This window comes from Lethenteron reissneri, chromosome 37, assembly GCF_015708825.2.
Source record: "Lethenteron reissneri isolate LAM-NWPU_2019-01 chromosome 37, ASM1570882v1, whole genome shotgun sequence".
NCBI lineage: Eukaryota > Metazoa > Chordata > Hyperoartia > Petromyzontiformes > Petromyzontidae > Lethenteron > Lethenteron reissneri.
Window position 1 is genome coordinate 1,471,775 of NC_083815.1, and position 24,016 is coordinate 1,495,790.

General features: G+C 46.4%; 1 protein-coding gene across 1 annotated transcript; it reads right to left on the minus strand.

The window, feature by feature from the left end:
- Window positions 1-690: 690 nt before the first annotated feature.
- Window positions 691-16,006, minus strand: LOC133351527 (NADH-cytochrome b5 reductase 3-like). The gene is made up of 9 exons (XM_061566809.1): window positions 15,807-16,006; window positions 12,628-12,777; window positions 11,942-12,014; window positions 11,165-11,271; window positions 8,378-8,506; window positions 6,891-6,975; window positions 6,268-6,353; window positions 4,692-4,791; window positions 691-4,169 (listed from the first exon to the last, which is right to left on the minus strand). The coding sequence occupies exons 1-9, from the start codon at window positions 15,819-15,821 to the stop codon at window positions 3,997-3,999; spliced, it is 918 nt and encodes a 305-aa protein (XP_061422793.1). The 5' UTR covers window positions 15,822-16,006; the 3' UTR covers window positions 691-3,996.
- Between the last annotated feature and the right edge of the window lie 8,010 nt (window positions 16,007-24,016).

Here is a 24,016-nt window from a genome sequence, read left to right on the forward strand (position 1 = left end):
TAACCCCGACATATCAAGAACCCATGACGCTTAGGGTCCAAATATCGGTGAAAATGTGTCCTCTCCATTTGATAGTTGAAAACTGATGTTATGCAATGTGTTCATGTTAAATATGCGATATATTCAATCAAAAAACAACCCTAACATTGATGCTCATTTGGCACATTGAAATGTGCTGTGCAATTTCACCCAAATGCGCACTTCCAAAAAATATGGCCCCAGTTGTTTCCGTACACGCAGCTCTTACAGCCAAGGCAGCGACGGCACTCAGACACGTTCACAAGCGCCTTCCGTACAGCCTTAAACACACTGCTGGGGCAAGTGCTGTTAGCGAGCACCTATTAAGCCCAGCGTGGCGCCATACACACACAACCCACGCACATTACAACTCACACGTTTGCATCTATAATCGTTGCATTGTGCATGCGCCAGCACATTTGCCTGCTGCGATATGGATCACACATGGATGCGAGAACGTAAAAGCGATTTTAAGACATCATTGTGAGTTGAGAAAAGCGAGTGGGTTCGGGCTTGGGCAGGACACGTGGTCGAGACCGACGATGATGGAGCGACGAAATCAGCCCGTGTGACGGTGCTACAGCTGCCGTCTTGTTTTATCTTCTAAATAGGAAATAAACAAGCTTTCTAATAGATGTTTAAAATGTGTAAACATTTGAAAATGAAAAAAAACACAATTTCTTTGGCTTTTAATGTTGTGAGAAACAAAAAACACACAAAGCAGTACAACTACTCCACTGGCTATTATCACAATTCAACATTACTCGCATCGCGCCCCACAACACAAGTAGCATGTATTAAAGCAACGGTTTTCAACCCGGGGGCACAGGCTGCAGCATGGATACCGTGCAGAACGAATGAAGGTCAATGGATGGGTCACTACATCCTGCACACAAGTGATTTCAGCCACGTGGAGTTCATCAGAGGAAGATTCCACACGCGATAGTTGTGTGCAGGCAGTCCCGCCATTGTGATAGAATTCCGAGCCGGTTTTAGGTTTTAACCGACGATAGTGATTGGCCGTTGGCGAGGAAAGCGAGCATCAAGGGTTGTTGCTTTTAATTGGATGTGGGCCTGAGCAGGCCACACGGTGCCAACAAGGGATGGCAGGCCAGTGGTCGAGACTAGCAGTGGAGCAGCAGCCGAAGAAGGGAAACGCCAAAGAGAACATCCACTCAGGGCGTTCGATATGCCCGAGTAACTAACGGCACGCCAATGCAGCCATGAGTGAGCGGGAAGAAGGGAGCAGTGGTGTTGATTGGGGGGGGGGGGGAATACCACCACTTAACAGGTTGAGAACTCCTCCATTAATTAAGGGGGGGGGGGGAGGGCGATTAAATCAGACAAACGCTTTTTGATGGGGAGTATATTTAGAGCGAACGGGGTTCACTTCAAATGCCAGCACGCGTGAAATACAGAAAAGTGCACCACACCCCCCTTGGCTTTTATCAACGCTCAACGTTCAGCGGAGAGCAAAGCAACATCGGGAACGACGAACAAAAACATTTAAATCGCTAACCTCGGGCGGCCAATTTAGTGCACGTTTAATTAAAAGGCACGACGGAAATGAGCGCGATCAAATTAAACACGTCAAAGACGCTCGCGTTTTACACGTAATGGCCTGCCAGGATGGTGGGGCACAGAATAAGAATATTGATAAACGGATTTTCAAAAAAATACATTTAGCGCATCTCGCACTTAACATGGGTAAACCATACACATTGAAAGCAAATATGAAACTTAAATAACGCAGAATTTTTTTGTTGTATAATATGGATATATTATTAATATGGTATAATAATCACCACTCTTTTTTTCTTTCGGTAAAGTCACGTATGTAAAAAAATATATAAAAAGAAAATATTTATTTTTATCTTTTTTATTTTCTTTACCTACGTGACATTACCGAAAGAACCAAGAGTATGGATCCTTGCAGTCACGAAAACTTCAAATCTAGAATAAAATAATAATCATTGTAGGTTGAATACATTTATCCGTTTTGTTTATCAAGTCCGACTTCAATCTACACACCCTCTCTTCAGCTCGGAGAAACAATCACCTTGGTCGAATGCTGGACGGATGAACTTAAAACTGTACGGTTTCTTTGCATGTTATTACTTGACCTAGTTAGGCGTGTAACAATGCATCGATGGATGAATATAAATACTTTGCACATAACGACACGTGCAATAGATTGCGTGTACAAGAATCGTGATATTACAATATTACCAGATGTCGATCGGTTCATGTAATTCTCTACAGGCACTAGAGGCGCTAGACACACTGCAGTGGCAACAACAAAAATCAATCATGGTATTGAATTTTGAACCCCACCCCTCCAATCACGGCAATCCATTGAATGCCGATGGGGACAGAGTGTTACATGCCTACTAACAAGGGAGCCAAAGCAATATCCGACGGCAGTTTCCGATTACCATGCAAATCGGGCACATCGGACAAAGCCGCACCGGCTTCACCCCGTCTTGATTGAGGTCCGAGCGTTCCGTGTGGGCGTGACAAGCGGGTGACGCTCGCCAGCTCGACGGTAGCGCTGGTCACCCTCAGCTTGGCATTGGAGTAAACCGCATTTACGTAAACAAAACTTTGGCCTAAAAGTAGATTCAAAACAATACGCTATTATCAGAGCCTGCAAGCTGGCAGGCTGCAGCTCGGAAGCCGATGGACTTTTCTGGGCTACCGTCTTATGCAAGCAATGGGACACATTCAACCACCCGCTTGAGTAATGGTTCCTATATAATCTTATTTTGCGTTCTGTTCTAATAAAAAAAACGAAAATCCCAGTCACGGTGCACGCGTGAAGGAGGCCATCTCGTCCCAATTTTTTTGCACGGCAATTTGCTACGTCGCGTCGCTGTGGGACCACCCAAGAAAAATTGGTGGATCGCCATATACACTGCGCTCAAGTGGTTCGTCGGTACGTCCATCTCTTAAGGCTCGAGGATTGTGTTAATTGCCGGCAGCTCTTTGAAAAGCACGGCAGCTGCTGATATAATGAGTGCAGGAAGCATGCAAAACACGCCGACCGTTCCGTCGGTCCTCAGGCTCGCGCAGTGCGTGCGGCTTTTGGCGCGTTGCGAGGGAGGCGCGGTGGGCTGGTGACCAAGTTTCAAAGGCCGACTGTGACGTGGCTCTTAGCTTCATCTCACAACTAAAGAAAACAAACCCCGGGAGGCAATCCACCAGGAATACAAAAACCATCTGGTCAAAGTTCCTGGCAGCAAGAGCTTTCCTTTATGAAGTTAACTTTAATGAAACAAAAATTAAGTTCAATTTGAATTGCACCCTTAACATAATCAAATATCAGAAGAGTTTTTTTTTTAATCCTCAGTGATCCCGCAATGGCAGCTTGTCCCTGTGCAGCACAACAGGGGAACATAGGACTGGCCTGAGTGTGTGCATTTGTCAACCAGTTTTGGGGCAATTGGTCGTGGCAATTAATCGATTTCATGTCTCCAAATTTGGAACACGGCCCTGCTGTTTTAGGTGCGACACTGAGCAACCACGATGAGGATTTCTTTCATCTTCTTGGTTCTTTCGGTAAAGTCATGTAGAAGGGAAATAATAAAATAAAACATAATAAAATACAATACTCACGACGTTTCGGCCACAACGCAAGCAGCCGTCCCCTCAGGTGAAGAACAGGGCTGTCGAAAAGACAGCGTCTTCACCTGAGGACGGCTGCTTGCGTTGTGGCCGAAACGTCGTGAGAATTGTATTTTATTATGTTTTATTTTTATAATTTTATTATTTCCCTTCTACGTGACTTTACCGAAAGAACCAAGAAGATGAATCCCTGCAGTCACGAAAGCTTTAAATCGTGGATTTCTTTCATCGGCGTAAAAACAAGCACCATTTTTTTTTGGTTTCACTCACTTTTCACAGCTACCTATGAAAACTGCTCGAGCAGCGTTAATACGGCGGTGCCATCCATGGCTGGTTGAGCGCAGGCGCAGGCCCTCAGTAGGAGAAGCGCATGGCCTGCGTGTACTCGAGCTTGTCGAGGTTCGGGTAGCAGGCAAACTGGATCATCGGAGGAGGGCCGCACATGAGGATGAGGACATCATCCGCCGGAGGGGGAAGGTGGTCGCGGATCATCTCGGCTGTCACAAAACCCTTGCCGAAATCCCAGTCTGTCGGGAAGAATCAAACAGAGGTGCCTGAATGAACAGCGGGATCTAAACACAAGTGCTCACGTACAGGTCCTCGCAGCCAAGCGATCACAGTTCAATCATCCCATGCGAGGAGAAAGAACTGTGACATTAATGGAGCAATAATATAAAACACAAATGTTGTGGTAATCCGTTACTTTTGAACATTATATTGAGGGCCTTGGGCCTCCACAATTACCCCAGGCAAGCGAAGATCCATTGATTTGCCGATAAAAATCGATTCTGGAGCCAAACACACGTGCATCGAACTGTACACATTTACATTATTTACTTATATATAAATGCTAAATTCAGGGTGAGAGAATGAGACTAAACATGAGACAAGCAGTACAAAGTGGATGGTGCATACGAGACAAGAAAGAATAGATTCATTGAATTAAATCGTGATCCTGTATCGTGGAAATTCATCGACTTTCAGGTGGGAAGAGGGGAGGGGCGAGGATGGATTGGTGGATTCATCCCAAGCAGCACACCCCGACGTACCTTCCGTGGCGGTGTCGAGCGTGAACCACAGATTGAACTTGTTGGGGTGACGTGCCTGGATCTCCTCCAGCTCATCACGAAGCAGGATGTCCTTCTCCGTCTGAGAAGAGAGATGGCGAGATGTTAATTCCCTCGCCCGGTATACAAGAGGTTGTGGGGTCGATCCTGACCCTGACGCCCGTTGTATATTTGGAGTTTGCATGTTCTCCCCGTGGACGCGTGGATTATTTCTGGGCGCTGTTTTTTCCCATCACATTTAGAAACATGAGTTTAAGAGTATTTGGCTGCTATAGATTTCCACACTATAAGCCAATTCGTTGAGCTATCATTTGTAGCCAGGTTGCTTCTGAAAAAGAGCTACATAGCTCAGTGGGCCTTACCTCGAAAAATAAAGTTTAGTTTAAAAGAGGTAGAGTGTCAGGTGGGGTGGATGGGCAGGCATGGCAAGCGGGTGGCCGGACGGGCGTTAAGGGGCAAGTAGGTAAAAGACGATCCCAAAAAATATATACAACGCCGGCATATCGGTCAAAACAACTGCGTGTTGTTTGCTCGTGCAGTTTTATAAAAGAAAAAAATGGCACAATAAAAAACACATTTTAAAAATACAGCCCAAGATGTTCATCATTTATGTGTCACTTGCTCGCGGCGAGAGCGAGCGTCGTCAGGAGCGAGACGGAGCACGCTCGTTGGTCACAGCGCGAGCGGGTTGGACTGCTGCCACGAGCACAGCTTTCCCCCCTTCAGGAGGCGAGGAAGCTCAAACACTACATGTGGTTTTGGTTTTGTTTTTTTGGTGCTAAATGTCACTTTCCAGCCAGTTTGTCACACTTGTCACAAGTTGCCAGCGGTCACGGCCGTGAGAAGATGTACTCCCGCGGCACGACACGCAAGACGTTTCCAAAAAACAGCAGCGCGGCTGCTGACAAGCTTGAAATGTCGCCCTCTTCCACGTAGATTTTTTATTGTTTCGTTTGTATGGGTGCCTTTTTTGTGTGTTGCCCAATTTATTTTTCACATTCACCATGATTGCTGATTTGTTTTAATAACTGCAAAAACATGAGCGGATATATATATCAGTCCCGAGTACGAGCTGGCAAAACAACAGCCATAAACCGCAGAAAAAATATTCACAGCTTAAGATGTATAATCATGTTTTCACAGTACAATTAAAATGTGAAATGTTCGTGAGGTTTAACGATTTCTTAAAAAGTGTCAGGATTATATGGTACAGAATCTCTGGCCAATGTTCATCAACGCATTGTCACGATGACTGCCAACAAAGGCAGAAACGAGGCATCGATTTCCAATTGAAAAAAATTATTATGCTCAACGTACATGCATGAAATCAAGCATGCTAGGGACAATTAATTTGTATTTGTATGCTGCAATTACTTTATGGGGCCCCTACAGCCACAAGAGGCACTAAACAAGGAATTTTTTTTACGAATCACAACCCCACATTTCAACAATACATTGACTTACGATGGGAGGGGGGTGAATAATTGACATACCAACTGGGAACCAATACAAAACTAGATTATAATAAAAGCTAAAACATTCCCCCGTCTGCCTGTACCTGGTTAGCGAAGATCAGCGAGCAAGTGGTGTGGTCGTCAGAAGACTTCATCACCTGTCGAACAAGCTGCAGCATCGGGGTGATCCCTGCTCAATGTAAAAAAAAACAACGGACGACATCGCCAAAGCCTCAAGCGAATTCAAATGAACCCGTGTTGTAGCAACTGCCTCTCTCGGAAAATACGCAAGGCAAAAGGCCAAGGAGCAGCCCTGCCATTTCTTTCTCATGCACTGAAGGGGACCCCCGCCCCACCCTTTGAATTAGTAGAGAGAACTCTAGAGCGGCGGCCCTCTATAATGGTATTTGGCCTCCTCTTCCATCTTAAAAAACTATGGAAGTACCCACACTGTACCTCACCACATGCAACCCGCTGATCGACTGGTGTAACCCATTATACTGCTGCTGGATGTACAGAGGCCATGCCGCATGGCAAGTCCGTGGCAGCAGCATCCCCTTAGCAACACGTAAAAGGAAAACATTAAAATAACCTGCAATAAATTAAGTTCTGCATCAAGTTTGTGTAATTATTTATAATAGGTTTTTTTCTTCTTCTTCCGAAGGCAAACATTCATTATGCAAACATGGCATTTAGACGCGATGTGACAGACAGCAGCTCGACTGACCTGTGCCACCGGCAATCATCCCAACCTTGGTAACCTTTTTAATTTTAGGCTCCGACTTCTTGTCCGGACGGATGGCAAATTCACCTTGACAGGAGACCAAGAGACCAACGAAAATATTAAAAAAAGATATAACGATATAAGGCAATGGAGATGGAGTTCAAAGGCGATATATTTTAAAAATATATATTCTTAAACAGATTTTTCTTGAAAAAGAAACTCAAATAAAAAGGCATGAAATCAAATTCATAAATGACAACATATTATTGACATTAAATTACTATGTAATGAGACACGCGCATTAAAATATAATGATGTTCCGATTAAAAATAAATACATGGATATGGGATGACCCCAAAGGGCCTTTAGTGGCGCGTTACTGACATCTTTGTGAAACGTGACACGTCTGTGCAAAGTTATTTTTAGCCATCTGATGCTGCCCATCAAGCAGGATAGAGCATCCGCTATCTTGTGGCTTGTGCCAGTGAAGTGCGGTTAGAACTACCCTGGCGCCATGTGCGACGCTCGTTATTGCCGTGGTCTCAACTAATTTACACAACGGCTCAAAGTAAATGTGCGCAATGTTTTATCATGTGTGGGAGTGAGACGGAACATGCTGGCGTTTATGTATCTATAACTTCTTTCACAACGTACATAGCCAGCATTGCTAATTAGAGGTGCGGGGGGAAGGACAACAAACTAAACACACAAAGCAGTTAGAAAGAAACGAGTTTTCTATTTTAGATTTTAAAGCGCATAGCTCCAGTGGCATGAGCGTATATCGTGTTCGTTTTTAAATAACTATAATCATGACAACAATTCATAGAGCGTGGAGAGTCACATTTTAAAATACAACACATCAAAAGAAACAGATCTCTCACTGGGCAGTGCAACCCTTCGTGTTCAAGAACGGCACGCGGAAGCGGATATCGCAGAACTTATTTTAAGATCCTTTTAAGTAAGTTCTGGTGTACACAGTAGGGGGCAGCACTTTGCCATCCAACTTGCGACAGTCAACGTCTAAGAATTTTATATGCACACAGCTGTGATTTGACCATATTAATTGGAGAAGCAAATGTAACGGGATGTTTTTTTGTGTGCAGTTATTGGAGAATGGGCTCTGACCATCAACTTGCTACACTTAATTACAACATAATCTACATGAGACAACGGTTCTTCATGCGAGTTTATGGGTCTCTTTGTAAGCCTATGGGTGGGATCTCGACATCATTGGTGACTGGGCCAAGGCCATCAAAGCAGTCCCAGTTGAGAACCCATCTGAATAAAATACAGAACCTCAGCACGTTAACCTCTGCGCTTCCATTTTTGGCAATGTACATACGTGGACACGCGTAACAATAACCAACACACGCAAGTACATTCGTTATTTGTTTGTGTGGCAACGGTGCAAAGCAGAGCGCTGCTTTACGTGGAGCCTGGCGATAGACACGTGCAGATGGTGAGCGAGACGGGCGGCGGGGCCCTTACCGATTGCCGTTATAAACCAGCAGACCGCTCGGCCCGCGGAACTCGATGGCGTCACCCAGCGGCAGGCTGTCCAAGTACTGGGACATCTTGCCTCCCTCGGGGAACTTGGGGTGAACACCCTTCAGGTACACCTACAGTACAACAAGCCACGCGCGTTTCGTAGGTTTAACGACGGGTTGTTAACGACACCCGGTAATACCGGCAAGCCGTTTTCAGAAGCGATTTGCAGTTGCTACGGTCAGGGGCCGCTTACCGTTTCCAGCACAGATTGAGTGAACATGCCGTTTTGGCACATTGTGCTAACGTACAGACGGCACGGTGGGCCAAGCGCATGTCGGCCTCGTGCTTCAGTTAAAGGGTAAAGGTGCAACTCTGAAATTGCTTTCCTTGGTCACGCCACTGCTGGCAAAAGAGCTTCCACGAAGAGGTGCATTGGTCTACTCTTCCACGCCGAGGAGACGTCTTGAAAGTGGCGTAGCCACGCTTCACCACACCACAGACTTGACCTGCTCATCGACTGCGATGTGCCCACTTGTACAGCATCACAATCTTTATTTAGACTGGAGGAAGAATCCGATGAGATATGAAGCTCTTTGTCACAGATGTGCAGTACAGCGGGGTGGACAGAGCTGCTGGTGGTGGTGGAGTTACGACACATTTATAAATAACGCGATGTAAACCCAAAAACGTTGATTATGAATAACATTGGTGGCGAAAGCCTACGTGTTAAACTGAATTTAAGACACTTTCCCCTCTTAGTTCAGCTGACACCCTGGGAGATGGCATCAAATCAGTGACCTCTGTATTACAAGTCTGGTGTGCTCACCATGACAACACTGTGACGGCTCACTTCGTTTCTCAGATATAAAAAGGCAAAACGTGCATGTTTAATGCCATAAACTTTTCTACGTGGGCGAATTGCCAAAGGGTTTTTTTCATCTGGTTACCGTTAATTCAAAAACAACATTAACAAACCCAGCTTTATGTTCTGTATAATCTGAAAAAAGTGCTACAATTAAAGAGTTGCACGGAGAAAAGTAAAAGTGTTCCGGAAAACCTTTTGCCCTCTCTTTGGAAGACAGCGTCATCTTGTTAGCTGTTTGTGTTATTTATTTATTTGTTAAAAGGTAATGATATACATCGTTTATTTATTTCTTTCAACATGGGTGCAATTATGCCTAGCTTGTGTAATGAAGCACATGCATTGGGATATACAGCGAGCAAAAGCTGGACTCTTAAAGTGGTTTGCATTTCGCTCGACCGCAGTTGAGAGATATACGCTTTGCGGTGCCCAGGATGGTTGCGAGCGGCTCGCCAATCATGAAGGTTGCGACTTCAAATCCTGACTTGGGGGGGGGGGGGGGGCAGTCGAAATAGTCCATCATCCCTTCGGGGGTCCAGAAAATGAATGCCACTTTATGGAGAAGTCAGTGGTTTTCCTCCTATGGCCAGACCAGGGGTCGGCAACCAAAACAACAAGGGCAGACATCTTTTGTCGAATTCTGTACACGAAGGTCCTCAATAAATAACATCACGAAGCAGTCCTTAAAGAGCCGCATGCGGCTCCAGAGCTACAGGTGGCCGACCCCTGCCCACGGTGAACTGGACTCCCACGGTGAACTGGACTCCCACGGTGAACTGGACTCCCACGGTGAACTGGACTCCCACGGTGAACTGGACTCCCACGGTGAACTGGACTCCCACGGTGAACTGGACTCCCACGGTCAAAGGTCAGCAATCAAAATAACAAGAAGAGCCATTCTTTTCGAATATCAAGGGCCGCACTGCCATCCTTAAAGAGACCCCCATAGGAATGTGGATTTCCTACCACTGGCTCATGGCAGTAAACAGGATACGAGCACTGCTTCGATGCTAATTTCAGCAGGAAATCAGACTTTTGACACAGGAGCACGCAAAAATAAAACCTGCAGGAGCCTACAAGCTCAAAACATTGGAGCCTGTGTGCAAAACCTGAGAAGGCTGTGTAGAATCTACACAAATCTACACAGTAGATGATTCTAAGCATTTCATCGTTTCGTCAATTCAACAATTTTTTGTATAATTTTTTGCCTTCCATACGTGTCACTTCTCTTTTCTTTCGCATCGCTTCATATAGATGTTTTTTGCGCCTTTAGCCTAAATGTAACTTCAACATACCATTTACATTTAATCGTACATTATTGATCTAACAACGCAATAGGACACATGTATTGTAAAGCCGAAGAATCAACTTCAATCAATGCAATCAATGCATCTTTCCATGTCTCACGTAAATCCAATATTGGTGTTTGCCCTCGAGTCATGTCATATTTTTTTCATTTTCAAACAGTTAGGACCTATAAATTAAATCTCAACACCCCACTTTGGCTGTAATCTTGTTAATCGAATTGGGTCACATGCCTCACTTGAAACGTGGCTTATTGGATTTTAGGATATATTTTATATATATGTATGTGGAGGCACTTTGATCAGGATGCAAGTTGTCCTTTCTAGAAATAATCATAATATTCATTAACTGCACAGCACAAATAAACATTGATTCATAAATTATTGGGTTAAGCCTCAATGATGTGGCCCAATTTGTGTTGCAAGACCATCCCACCACCCAACATACTCAAACCAAATAAAACTTCCACGTTGACAGACGTTACATTTTTCTGGCTACGTCGGGTGGCGGAGGGTCTTACAACAAAGTTTGGCCAGATCATTACGTGGCCAAAACCAAAAAATATATATATCACGAGCCATGACATTGCTTGCAAGTGCTCACAGGTTAACGCGACATTCACCTTGACGACGAGGTCAACGTAACCCTTGTTGTCGTCGCTCGTTACGGGCGTGTATGGGCGCACCACCAGGTTCCCGTCGATGGTGGCCGACAGGTAGATGTGCTGACCTGTGTGTACAACAGACAAGCAGAGACACCAGCCAGAGTGGTCTTACTCCTCCTCCTGCAAGCATCCACACGCCCGCAACCACTGGTAAAGAAACTTGGCGAGGGCTTACCGAGTTGTAGCGTTCGGAGGCAGTGAACAAACGCAACGCACACACACAAACACCTCGTCCTAGGCTCTAAATCTGAATACATACGCAAGGGCACTGTAACGCTTTCCTACACGCGTTTGTGTCCTTCCAAATTAATGAATTAGCAACGATGACGTTACGTTTCAAGCCGCACAACATGATGACGTTGCACGTGATGCGGTCTCGCGAGGAGAGGGGGGGGACGCCCGTTCATGTCAGCCAAGAGCGCCGACACCGAGGCGGGTCGCTTAATGACTGGTTTTAGTCTCCAAAATGTTGTGCAACCCTTTAAAGGGCTTTGGCCAGTGTTCAACAACGTAAATCCCTGATCATGAAGCCACTTTATACAACACCGGATAAACATATGTTGGTGCACCCTCGCTTAATGCATTTGTGACGGACAGCGCTAATGCAATAACGCTTTTTCAATCTTAGTTTGGAGGGCATTAGCAAGTTTAAAGAAACTGTAAATCTTGATTGACAGAGAGAGTGAGAGACTTCTTGGTGGTGGTGGCGGTGAAACCACGAGTCTGCGTGCGTACCCACGGGCAGGCCCAGAATGTGCCGTGGAGTTGGCAGAGCGAAGCGGAAACGTCGTGTGTCATGGCTGATGATCTGCGGTGGATGGGGGGGGGGATGGAACATTTGACATTTACAGAAAATGCACGCGAATATCTGCACTCCAGCGCTGTTGGTTGACGGACACTTCTTGGGAACGGGAGAATATTTTTAGGCCAGCCGTCCTGCACCTCTATTAGACACTGGCTCCAGTGCTCGGCAGATTAATTTCGCTTGAGGGCGAGGGCGGTGGTTAGTTTCCATAATCGCTGTATTCGGACTGTCCCAGGCTAGACATCTACAACCCAAACCGCCTTAAAGACTAATCTCATTATATCAGGAATTCGGAACAAGCTGCCCTGGCAATGTATCCAGCGCACCCTGAATGAATAACCAATGAAGTGCCCAAATCACCTTTCACTATTCTGCAGGTACAACCAAATTAGAAATCAAAGCAGATAAGCGAAGTAACCATTGGCATGCTTTAGTCACAGTACCAATTACTGTTTTTGTGACCACCAAATTTCCATCAATTTTAAGAGCAAAAGTGCCACACACCATGCCTCCCTCGAGGCTACCAAGTGCCCAAGACAAGCGTGCAGCCAGTTTACGTCCGTTAGTTAGCTCCCCGCCAGCCACGAGCACGGTAACATCCGTGTGCACGCTTCACCTCCTTGTCAACGAGACGCAGCGGGTACTTGATGGCCGGGTCTTTGAGGAGTACAGGCGACTTGCGCTTGCGAGCGTTCCAGAGTGTGTAAGCCACCACGCCCGCGGTCGTCAGAGCGATCACCCCGAGGGCCACCACCACGCTCGTCGTCTGTGGGTGGCGGTTTGTGGGAAGCAGGAGGGGACGTTAAATGCAGGTGCATACCACCACCCCGCATACGTGGCTCAGCCGCACTGAGGTGCACGTCACAACACGTGCTTCCAGGGAATTTATGGTTACAATCACCCAAATTTGTTTGAAATGCGAAGAGCTAAAATAAATCAATCACCCAAAGCCAGCCTCTGGTAGGCAAGGGTAACTCAACTTTTCTCATAGCTTTGGGGTTCAGAAGGAGTTCAAACATTTTATAAAGCAAAAGCAAACTAAAGGCAGCTCAAACAGACCAAATATAAAAATCAACACCACACAGATAACCTCTCATACGGTTTGATGAAAAGGTCGTGAGAATCAGTCAGGTTAAATAATCCAAGGAATCCATGTCATTCCAAGCAATAAGCACCAACCGAAATCTTTACTCTTGTGGCACAATGGTAGAACGCTCGTCATTATAAACTTCACCCCTGGTGTGTATACCACCAATCAGCAAACCCTGAGGCTGTTGAAAGTCTTCAGGATGTGTGTGGAGATGAAGAGATGCCTCAACGACACACAAGGCTGATTTTTTAAAGGTGTGCAACTAAGATCATTATCAGTCGGCGATTCCACAATTTAGACGTCATTGTCAATAGTTCTAAAATCACTCACAATACACACGAGTCATTGTGATGGTTATCATCTACAGATTTAGAAAACATGGCTTATTTATGTAATAAGTCAGCAGTTTGACACACAACACAAAATGCACCAAAATAAATTTTCAAGCTAAATAAAGGCTCTGCTTTGACATTCGTCCATGCCCTGGTCCCCAACCAGACGAAAGTGCGAGGTATTCCTGTACCCGCTGGTTGGCATCCTGAACTAACAACAATATCCGCTGGAGTGTAGTGGATACGAGAAGTTTCTGTTGCAGAGTCAGCCGAGTAAGAGTGTAACAGCAGGAAGCGCCCGTCGGCGGAAAATCTGCAAACACACTGGTCCCAACAGACATCGACGAAATCAAATTCAAGTCCACGCCCAGACCACAAGGAGAGCACACGCCAAAGGGCGGGGTGGGAGGACGAATTCCTTTTAAATTGAGCATCTTCCTGTTACGAGATTTGCCAAGGGGCCTGAAAGGCCACTTTGGGTGGGAACTCAAACAAGCCACAAACATCGTTCCATATCCAAAACGCCTGCAGCGAGCTCCTTTCATTCATCGTGTGACAGTCACACCTCAAGAGAGAAAAAAGGGCTGCCACCTCCACAACTACCTCCATGTATTTAGCAAACTCATGGAACAGCGGCTAAACACAACTCCGATTAGAACGGTTGGCTACGCACCATGCGAAAGAAGTTCAACACACGTACAAGTGAGTGATGGGCGATCCGATTATTTAAGTGGAAGATTATTCTCCGCTGTATTGCTTACTCGAATAATAACATGGAAATAACTGGGGGGGGGGGCGGGTCATCACAACAACGTTCCCACGTGTGTTGCTGGACGGGAGGTGATGGGCGGGGCTTGATGAACCCGCACTGCATAGTGGGCGTGCCCTGTGGGGGGGGGGGGGGTTTCCTGCCTTCGGGAGGCTTCCAATCCATCGACTCATCGTTCCAGTTATAAACATACGCATCTGTAATTAGCTCAGCCTACTCCTCTTGCAGTGTTTAGATAATTGTGCCGCTATAAAATTCACGTGATAAGCCACATTCGCTGAGCTACCATTCTTGGTCAGGTTGCTCCTGGCTTTACCTGGTAAGACAAAAAAAGTTTAATTGGTAGAATTTGAAGCGATTTGTTTACCTTTGTTGTTGGAACGTTCTGACCTGCCCCGACTGGATTTGTGAAAAAGGAGCTTTATCGCTCATCGCATTCCTCCAAAGACAAATACATATTCTGATTCTGAGATGGCTCCCCATGACACTGTACAAGCTAAATATCATCTGTCCGCACTCACGCCTGCGGGCAACTCTAAAAATACCGTAGCAAGACGTGCAGACCTTCCTTTTGAGGATAGATGCAGGAGTTTGTGAGTTGAAAAACACATTTCTTCTAAGGCACTGTCCTCGACGAATACGTCTGTTGTGCAACTGCTCTCTTACTAAACAACGTGCCATTCAATTTACGAGGGGAATCAATACCCACCGAGTATTTATTTGTTTATATATCTGCATATTTACAGAATCCACTCCGAATGCAGTAGTCGAATGTGTACATCGTCTGCCTTCGTAATGGTTAAGCTCTGCCTCTATAAAGCATGACGATATTAATGTCCTGAAGGCGAGTCTGCTCAAAAATGCGGACATTAATTCTCCTCAATGACACCAACAATTTAAATTCAACGCCGCAGTAAGTTGTTACCGTACAAGGCATTATTATTATTATCATTTCCCACCAGAACCACCATCGATACAAGCATCTCCTCACCATCATCTCCCATCACCATCATCTCCCATCACCATCACGCACCCCGTCGGCTCAGGCAACGCCTCATTGCCCCCCTGGCCCCCCAAACCATTCCGAGAGGAAAATGCGTGTACCAGAGCGCTGGGCGTGGGCGCGCCGTCATTAAACACCAAGTGGAAACACAGAAGGCACGAGAGAGACGACGCGCATTGACCGTTTGCTATAAATAAAACACAGAAAACAAAAGCAACTGTACAACAAGAACCACCACTACTACCACCACCACTACCACCACCACCAACCACACCTTCTCAAGAGGGCCCTACGTGGTCGGGCCTGACCGGCCCTGCCACCCCCACAGAGCACACGCGAAAACCCGCCCCGGGATAAAACTAAAATCAATAAAATAAAAACACATTTACGCCACAAGCCGCGTGCGTACTCGCTTTAAAATGCACACGGGGGCGGGCGATTCGTGCGTCTCGTTAAAAGTAAAATACTAAGAATGTGAAAGGTTTCTTAGGAAAAAAAACCGAGGACGGTGCGAGGCAAGGTCAAGTGAAGTTGGTGCCGAGACGCCGCAGCGATGGCGATGCGGACACCACCGAAAAGGGCCCTCAAATCGACGCCTTACCGTGCTGCTAATCATGGCTGGCGCCTGCCCTCCCTCTGCGTTACCCGTTGGGTGCCGAAATTGAATGAACAGCGGCGTTAATGGAACCAAAGAGGCTGCTAACGGCAACCCAACGGCAGCCTTCAAGCGACGACTACAACAACAAACACCAGCAGCACCACCAGCACAACACTCTCGTTACAGCTGATGATGCTGCTGCTGCGCCTCCGTTTTTATGGCGCAATTCTGGAAGATGAATTCCGCTTCCGGAAGATGGATGTTGCCTTCCGGAAGATGGAAGTTACCTTCTGGAAGATGGATGTTGCCTTCCGGAAGATGGAAGTTGCCTTCTGGAAGATGGATGTTGCCTTCCGGAAGATGGAAGTTACCTTCTGGATGCTATCTCGAAGGGAAATAATAAAATAAATAAAATAAATAAAATAAAACAAAATAAAATAAAATTCTCAAGCAGCTGCTTGTCGAAACGTCGGGGCCGAAAAGTCGTCAGAATTTTATTTTGTTATGTTTTATTTTTATTATTTTATTATTTCCCTTCTACGTGACTTTACCGAAAGAACCAACAATTTGGCTATCGTCCGAATGATGGCTGTTACCTTCCGGATGATTATACCAAGCCAGAAGACGCTTCTTATATGTTGTGCCTCTACCGGTAGTCAATGTTGCGTCTTCCAGAAGCGGCAGTCTCTACCGGAGTGACCCCGAACTGCCCAGGTGAATCACAACAGATTCACAATCTTTATACTGGTAGGAACCTCCTGGTTACACCAGCCCACAGGGGATTATTGTGTCCGTCCGTCCGTCGTGCAGGGAGGGGCTGGGTGGGGAGGGGCTGGTGGGGAGGGTGGGGAGGGACTGGGTGGGTAGGGTGGGGCTGGGAGGGGAGGTGGGGAGGGGCTGGGTGAGGAGGGGAGGGTGGGGAGGGACTGGGTGGAGAGGGTGGGGCTGGGAGGAGAGGGTGGGGAGGGTGGGGAGGGGCTGGATGGGGAGGAGAGGGTGGGGAGGGGCTGGGTGGGGAGAGGAGGGTGGGGAGGGACTGGGTGGAGAGGGTGGGGCTGGGAGGAGAGGGTGGGGAGGGGCTGGGTGGGGAGGAGAGGGTGGGGAGGGGCTGGGTGGGGGGGTGGGGAGGGGCTGGGTGGGGGGTGGGAGGGGTGGGGCTGGGTGGGGAGGGGAGGGGCTGGTCACCCCGTGGTGCCCTTATAAAACTCAACGTTTAACCTACTCACGCCGGCTTGTGCCCGCCCTCACAGACGGGCATATTTGCGGAATACACCACGCCGCCGTTGACCCTGACCATTGACCGAACAGCCCAACGTTCCTACCAGCTCCCTCCGCAGGAATGTGTTAGACTGCAGGAGAATCCGATGAGCTGTAAAGCTCTGTTTCACAGATGTTTGGAAGGGGACAGGTCATAACGTTATAATAACAAACAATCACAAAACACGATAGGAGTGAAACGTATAGGAAATAAATAACTAAAAAAATATCTACAAATAAAACTAAACTATGTTTTTATCTAACCAGGTAGGGTCCACTGAGCCATTAGTTTCTTATTCAGAAGCGACCTATCCACAAATGATAGCTCAACGAAGTGGCTTATAGTGTGGAAATCCAAAGCAGCAAAATAATGATTTTAAGCTTTCGTGACTGCAGGAATCCATACTCTTTGGTTCTTTCGGTAAAGTCAGGTGGGAAAGCATGGCCTGCTGCTGAGGCAGACTGTTTTAAAAGGTTTGAAATGGGTGTAGTCCAAGGGTCATAAAGAAGTGGCCGGGGCTAGTGATGTTAATGTGAGAAGTTAGCATGTGTACTGTGAGATAGGAGGAGAGCGGCCTTCTGGACGAGGGCACAGAAGTGGCTATATTAATGTGAGAGATTAGCATGAAATAACAGCTGACATGCTAATCTCTCACATTAACATAGCCACTTCCGTTCCCTCGTCCAGGAGGCCGCTCTCCTCCTATCTTACAGTTACATGCTAACTTCTCACATTAACATCACTAGCCCCGGCCACTTCTTTATGACCCTTGGACTACACCCATTTCAAACCTTTTAAAACAGTCTGCCTCAGTAGCAGACCATGCTTTCCCACCTGATAACGGACGCTTGTGTTGCGCCCGAAACGTCGTGATTAATTTTATTTAACATCTACGTGACTTTACCGAAAGAACCAAAGAGTACAGCAAAATAATCTAGACGCCGCCCCCTACTGGACATCTGTAACAAAGAGCTTCACAGCTCATCGGATTCCTCTTGCCGTATGAATAAATATTCTGATCGTCCCAATGCTAATAACGTCTTCCAATCTTCAGGCGGCCGTAGAAGAACAGAAAACATCCTACAAAACAACTGCGATTCTTCCAGAAGATCTTAGCTGCCGCCGTTGCCACGGTGACGAGGCCTACTCAATTACTCTTACAACAATTCGGCCCCTTAATTATAATTACGAGTAATTAGCAGAGCCCAGACACTTTGGCGGCTTATTTTGCAATTTGCAGTCCTAATGGCCGCCCTGGGCTTCTGAGGGTCACGTGAACAATTTTCATTAACTTTAAATCCGTGGCGTAGCTAATGGAGCATGCTCCAATGTACACAGTTTGTCATCTTTAATGCTAATGTATGATGCACCACTATATGGCATATTTAATACATTGCTAAGTGAGATTAAATCTCGTTGCCTGCTTGTAAAATGTTCATTCCACTTTTCACCACTTGGGAAATATGCAATTAATAACACTGCATTGCCCTGTACTTAATCCAGCAAAGACTCACTTGAGTCTCAATACTGCTTTCTTAGGATGTTCTTGCATTAGGATGTTTGGCAAATGACATTAAAGAGTAGTTTGATTTTCTTGCAGGAGTCACGGTTATTTATGTCTGAACTAGTTTGCACGTTCATTTGCTTGAAACCATCTCCTGGCCACTTCGCAACCCAGGCTTACAACACACAGAAATCTTACAGACAAACAGAGGTGTGGACTCGAGTCATGTGACTTGGACTCGAGTCAGACTCGAGTCATGAATTTGATGACTTCAGACTCGACTTGGACTTGCATAACAATGACTTTGTCCCACCTCTGCAGACAAACATAGATCCATAGTCTAACACAGAGAGCTATAGTCTCACAGAGAAACCCATGGACACACAGTCGCCCACAACACCCCACATAGAGACCAACAGAGTCACAGACACCCATAGGCAGGCTCGCACAACGCCAGGCTCAAATCTGCTTAGCTTCCAAGGTCTGACGAAATTGAGCACATTCAAGTGATTTAGACACATACTCTTTGTAACTCAGTGGGCTGGGTAGTTTCACAAATGCACTGCGTGATCCACCAACCATTGCCATAGAAGGTGATGGCACCATCCATATGCACTTTGGCACAACAGATATCCGACCACTTTTGAATATACTTAGATAATTAAATCCCACTGATCTACCACCTGTAATGAATAAGTAGAGGGTCAAGCTACAAAACGTGTGTCCATGTCTTTCACCGCCACATCCTTGAAACCAGGGAACCACAGCCCCCTTTACAGAGGCCCCTGGGACCACTAACGTCCGGCGACAGTCCCCCACTGATGAGGATCATGCGACATCTGTTGCCGATGTTTCCGCCACCCTAGTGCCTCTTCCACTGCATCACTCCACATTTCATCGGTCGCCCCGCTGCCTCTTGTTTGTCCTCTGTAATTCCACCGCACAAAATGAATTAATAATGTTGGATCGCTCCACTGGCGCTCATCCAATGCACGTCACCAAACACTGTTGTACCCTTGTGGATTTCAAAACTTAATTCGAGTTCTTATCAGCACGATCAGCATTGTGGACAGAGCCGCCTCGAGTTATGCCCAGTGCAGAGGCACCATCATTTATCGTATACAAAATCAAGATTTGGCCACAAATTCCTTCCCCTCCTCTACAACCGTCACTTGGATTAAACGAGCTCCATCTCTCGTCACAGTTTGCGGATGGCTTTTTCGGGGAAACTGATGATAAGACTCGGTTGTGCCAGAGTTACGGGTTGAAACTTGAAAGCACACGATGAGTTTCCAGCTACGGATATTAATGATGCCGAGCTAGATGTTGATGTTACTGATCGCCCTTGTAGTTCGAGTTATCTCTCGTGTGACTTCATCCCTTGAAAGCCTTGCCAAAGGCCCTCAAAACACAAAGACACAAACATGGTTTCCATCCAGGCAGCAATTACCAGAAAGCCACATTTTATCTCTCGTTTTTTTTCTTCTCTCCAAATGTTATCAAATTATGCTATCGGCGTACAAATTTAAGAGGCGAAATGTTGAGCTGGTACTCCTGCAGGTCAGTGCCGTAGTGGTAGAGAATGGCCTGCGGATGTTTTTACGTACACATGAAAGTTGAACTTCTTTCGCACCGTACCTAACAAACTATACCCTTTTTAATGCACATACCAGTGGTCGCTGCACATCCGCGCACACCCCGCGCACAGAGGGATGTCCATTGTGTGGAAGTCAAACAGTTTATTTTAAATTCTTCGAGCTGGAATGTAAGCGACACTAAGTAAAAATGCGACCATAATGCACTGCAGTGGGTTTTAAGTGGTGACAGGGCTGACACCGTCAACTCACTAAACGTTAGAGCCTATGTTCATCGCGAGTGGCAGAAACCCAGAGTTGAACCCAGGCTCTCGGTGGTTGCGGCCTCAGCATCTCTTGACAATCTGAGATACCCGACCATTTTCGGGAGTCATTTGATCTCCCTTGGTGGCACCTTCGATAAAGATGAGGGAAAAATCAAAAAGTTGGAAACTATTTCATCTACCACAATGGCCCTTGAATGTGGAATAATATTGCATTCCTTTAACATTTAGATGGATTGAAAATGATAACTTTGATTTAATGGAAAAATAATATTCGTTACTTTGTCACTGTAAATGTAAGTGCTATGCAGCTACGGCCGTGCACACGGAGGTGGAAACAAGCCGGAACACCGTGGTGCGAGTCAACATTTGAATCCGACTTCATTCCGGCATGAAAAAGTGACAAGTGTAATGATGGGTCGTCTTCGACAGGAAAAATCCGCAAGCGTCCATGCATCACGTTCTACATCTACCAACATACACGCAATTGTGTGACAAGTTTGCATGTATTCTTTGTTATTGTAACGAACTTGCTCAAACAGACAATATGAATGTGAATTTGTTCGTCATTGCAATTGGCGTTATGGGGATCTTTAACGTCCATCATGAAGCGGACGGCGCCGAGTGTCATTACGGTAAAATAGTAAAATACTCCCGCAGTGTTGACCAGGGTGGCCGATGGTGCAGACTGTCATTACGGTAAAATACTCCCGCAGTGTTGACCAGGGTGGCCGGTGGTGCAGCCTGTCATTACGGTAAAATACTCCGGCAGTGTTGACCAGGGTGGCCGATAGTGCAGACTGTCATTACGGTAAAATACTCCCGCAGTGATGACCAGGGTGGCCGATGGTGCAGACTGTCATTACGGTAAAATACTCCCGCAGTGATGACCAGGGTGGCCGGTACATTCCACCCGTGAACGTCTGCAAGAAGCGCCACCGCCAAGGCCCCATTTACGTCCGATGTGCGCCAAAATGTGCGCGCACACACAGAGAACCAAGCAGTGAACGCGCAATCAAGCCACGTCACCAAAACCCTAAAACAAAGCCCCGTTTATTAGTTCTATTATTGATCTCTTTTCATCACACAAATTGGACAAAGCGAGCTCGTTGAGAAGTGCCCAGGGCTTCTGCGCTGTCGATGTCTGGTGCTGACACGCTGCGGTGATGTGAATGAAGGCTGCGAAACCCACATCTGTGGGGGTGTGTTTCTGTTGTTATGGGAAAGCAGCTGTCGTGCCTTTTTGAGGCACGAGCTGCTTTTGGAGTCGCTTCGCCTGGAGGTGACATAAAACCCACAAACGGGTGGATGATCTGATAACTTGCATGCTAATTTAAGATTGATACTCTTTGATTCTTTCGGTAAAGTCACGTATGTATAAAATACAATAAATCACGACGTTTCGATTGCAACACAAGCAATCATCAGATGGGAACACCACAGCAATAATTTGTTTTGCTGAAATGGGAGAGAAATGCCGTGGTAAGAGGTTATATAGGTAAGAAAGGGGGAGGGGTAAGGGGGGAGGGGGAGCGCTGCGTGGACGCTAGGAGAGTGACGTGAGGCGGGGGGGGGGCTGGAAGTGGGAGGCCGAGAGAGCTGGGGATGCGGGGTGGGGGGGGGGAAGTTATCTTGGAAAAATAGACGAGTAGTAGTACCCGGCAGATATGATAGACAACAACCATACAGCAGTTAGGGCTTTACCTGGTTAATAACATCCTTCCAGTGGTATCCATGGATACACTTTGTATCCAGCAATTTGTATCCAGCTTCCATGGTATCCATGGATACAAATTGTTGTCTATTATATCTGCCGGGTACTACTACTAGTCTATTTTTTCAAGTTAACCCCCCCCCCCCCCCGCTTCACGTTCCTCTCCTCGTGTCCACGCAGCGCTCCCCCTACCCCCCCCTCTCTCCCCCTTGCCCCTCCCCCCTTTCTTACTTATATAACCTCTTACCACGGCATTTCTCTCCCACTTCAGCAAAAAAATAATCTTGCTGTGGTTTCCCACTTGATGATGATTGCTTGTGTTAAAATCGAAACGTCGTGATTTATTTTATTTTCTACTTACGTGACTTTACCGAAAGAACAAAAGAGTATGGATTCCTGCAGTCACGAAAGCTTCAAATCGAATTTAAAGGTTTGTTCCAAGATGTAAGCTGAACTATTTGAAAAATGAAGGGGGGGGGGGTGTGAGGGCGGGTGATGCTGCAATGTTTATTGTATCGATCAGTTGGCACAAACCAATTTGAAGCCACAACATCAAAATGAACGTCAATGACTTGGGACTTCCTAAGCGGTGAAATTTCCGTGCCAATGCGTGCCGATGGTGGCAGGAGGAGCCGCTGCTGTTGGTTGAACAGCAGTGGCAGCATTGAGATTACCGTGCCCCTTATTAGCATGATTTATTGGAAGGCAGCACAGACACCACAATTCCGTGGGAGTTGTCGGGGTGCTGCAAAGGAACCGCTTAAAATCTCAGCGACTCCTACACGAGGGAGAAATCTGACGAGCGGGGCTCGACTCGACAGCCAAGGGACATCATCAACATTCGTATCATCATCAAAAGTATCAGCAACCATGGTCCATCCACTGCTGCAACGAACGCCTCCACAAGCCGTCACAATATCTCACGATCCTGCGATGTAATAAAAAAATAATCATTATTAAAATAATAGAAGCATTATTAAAATAATAGAAACTGCCACTAAGTGGCGGTGACGTCAATCTTGATTTGAAGCTTTCGTGGCTACAGGAATCCATACTCTTTGGTTCTTTCGGTAAAGTCGCGTAGGTATAAATTTTTATTTAAAATATATATAAATAAATTTATTTTAATCCTACGTGACTTTACCGAAAGAACCAAAGAGTATGGTGGTGACGTCACTACGGCGCTTTGCCAGGTTATGTGCACTTGGAGGCCACGTGAAGTTCCGAAGGTCCGCGGGCAGGAGGTCACGGGACAGACGCAGCAGGTGCCACGGGTTGACTGACTGAGACGACCGGCAGATGCACCAACTGTGCTCCCCCACTCTGCCAATTTGCCGCGTTTAAATCCGCGCGGCGCTCTGCTCGTTGTTATGAGCGTCACGGTAATTGTAGTAATCCTCCCAGTACATGCGCTAGAGATGTTTACTCGCTCCGCCATATTCGCGGAGGTGCTCTCGATACGGATTCCATTCCTCAGCTGCCGCTGCGTAATCAATCATGACCATCGTTCATCATAGCTTCGATCAACGCGTCTTGCCGAAGTCAACTTACCTTTTCTCAATACGTAGTTTGGAGTTTAACACGCAGGCTTTCGCGACCAATATGCGATATGCTATGAACCCGTGTGCGTGCTCTAATCCGCGCGCGCTTCTCTTTCCGTTTCTCAATGTAATGTCAAGCGTCATATCTGCATGCTTGGGAGCTACAGGGTTCATTGTTGCTGAGAATGGTCTCATAGTCACAGTAAATGACCAAGGCTAAATTAATGACATTATCAGCTACCATAAATATACCTCCCCAATATACCGTGTCAATAACGGAATTAATGGTAGCAGGAATTGCCGTAGATTAATTGATACAAGTGAATGAATCCTAGACG

Coding starts and splice junctions, on each gene's coding strand:
- LOC133351527 (XM_061566809.1), bottom strand. Junction 6,976..8,377: donor TGCTGGTTTATAACGGCAAT/CGGTAAGGGCCC, acceptor GTCTCCTGTCAA/GGTGAATTTGCCATCCGTCC. Junction 4,792..6,267: donor CGCTGATCTTCGCTAACCAG/GTACAGGCAGAC, acceptor CTCTCTTCTCAG/ACGGAGAAGGACATCCTGCT.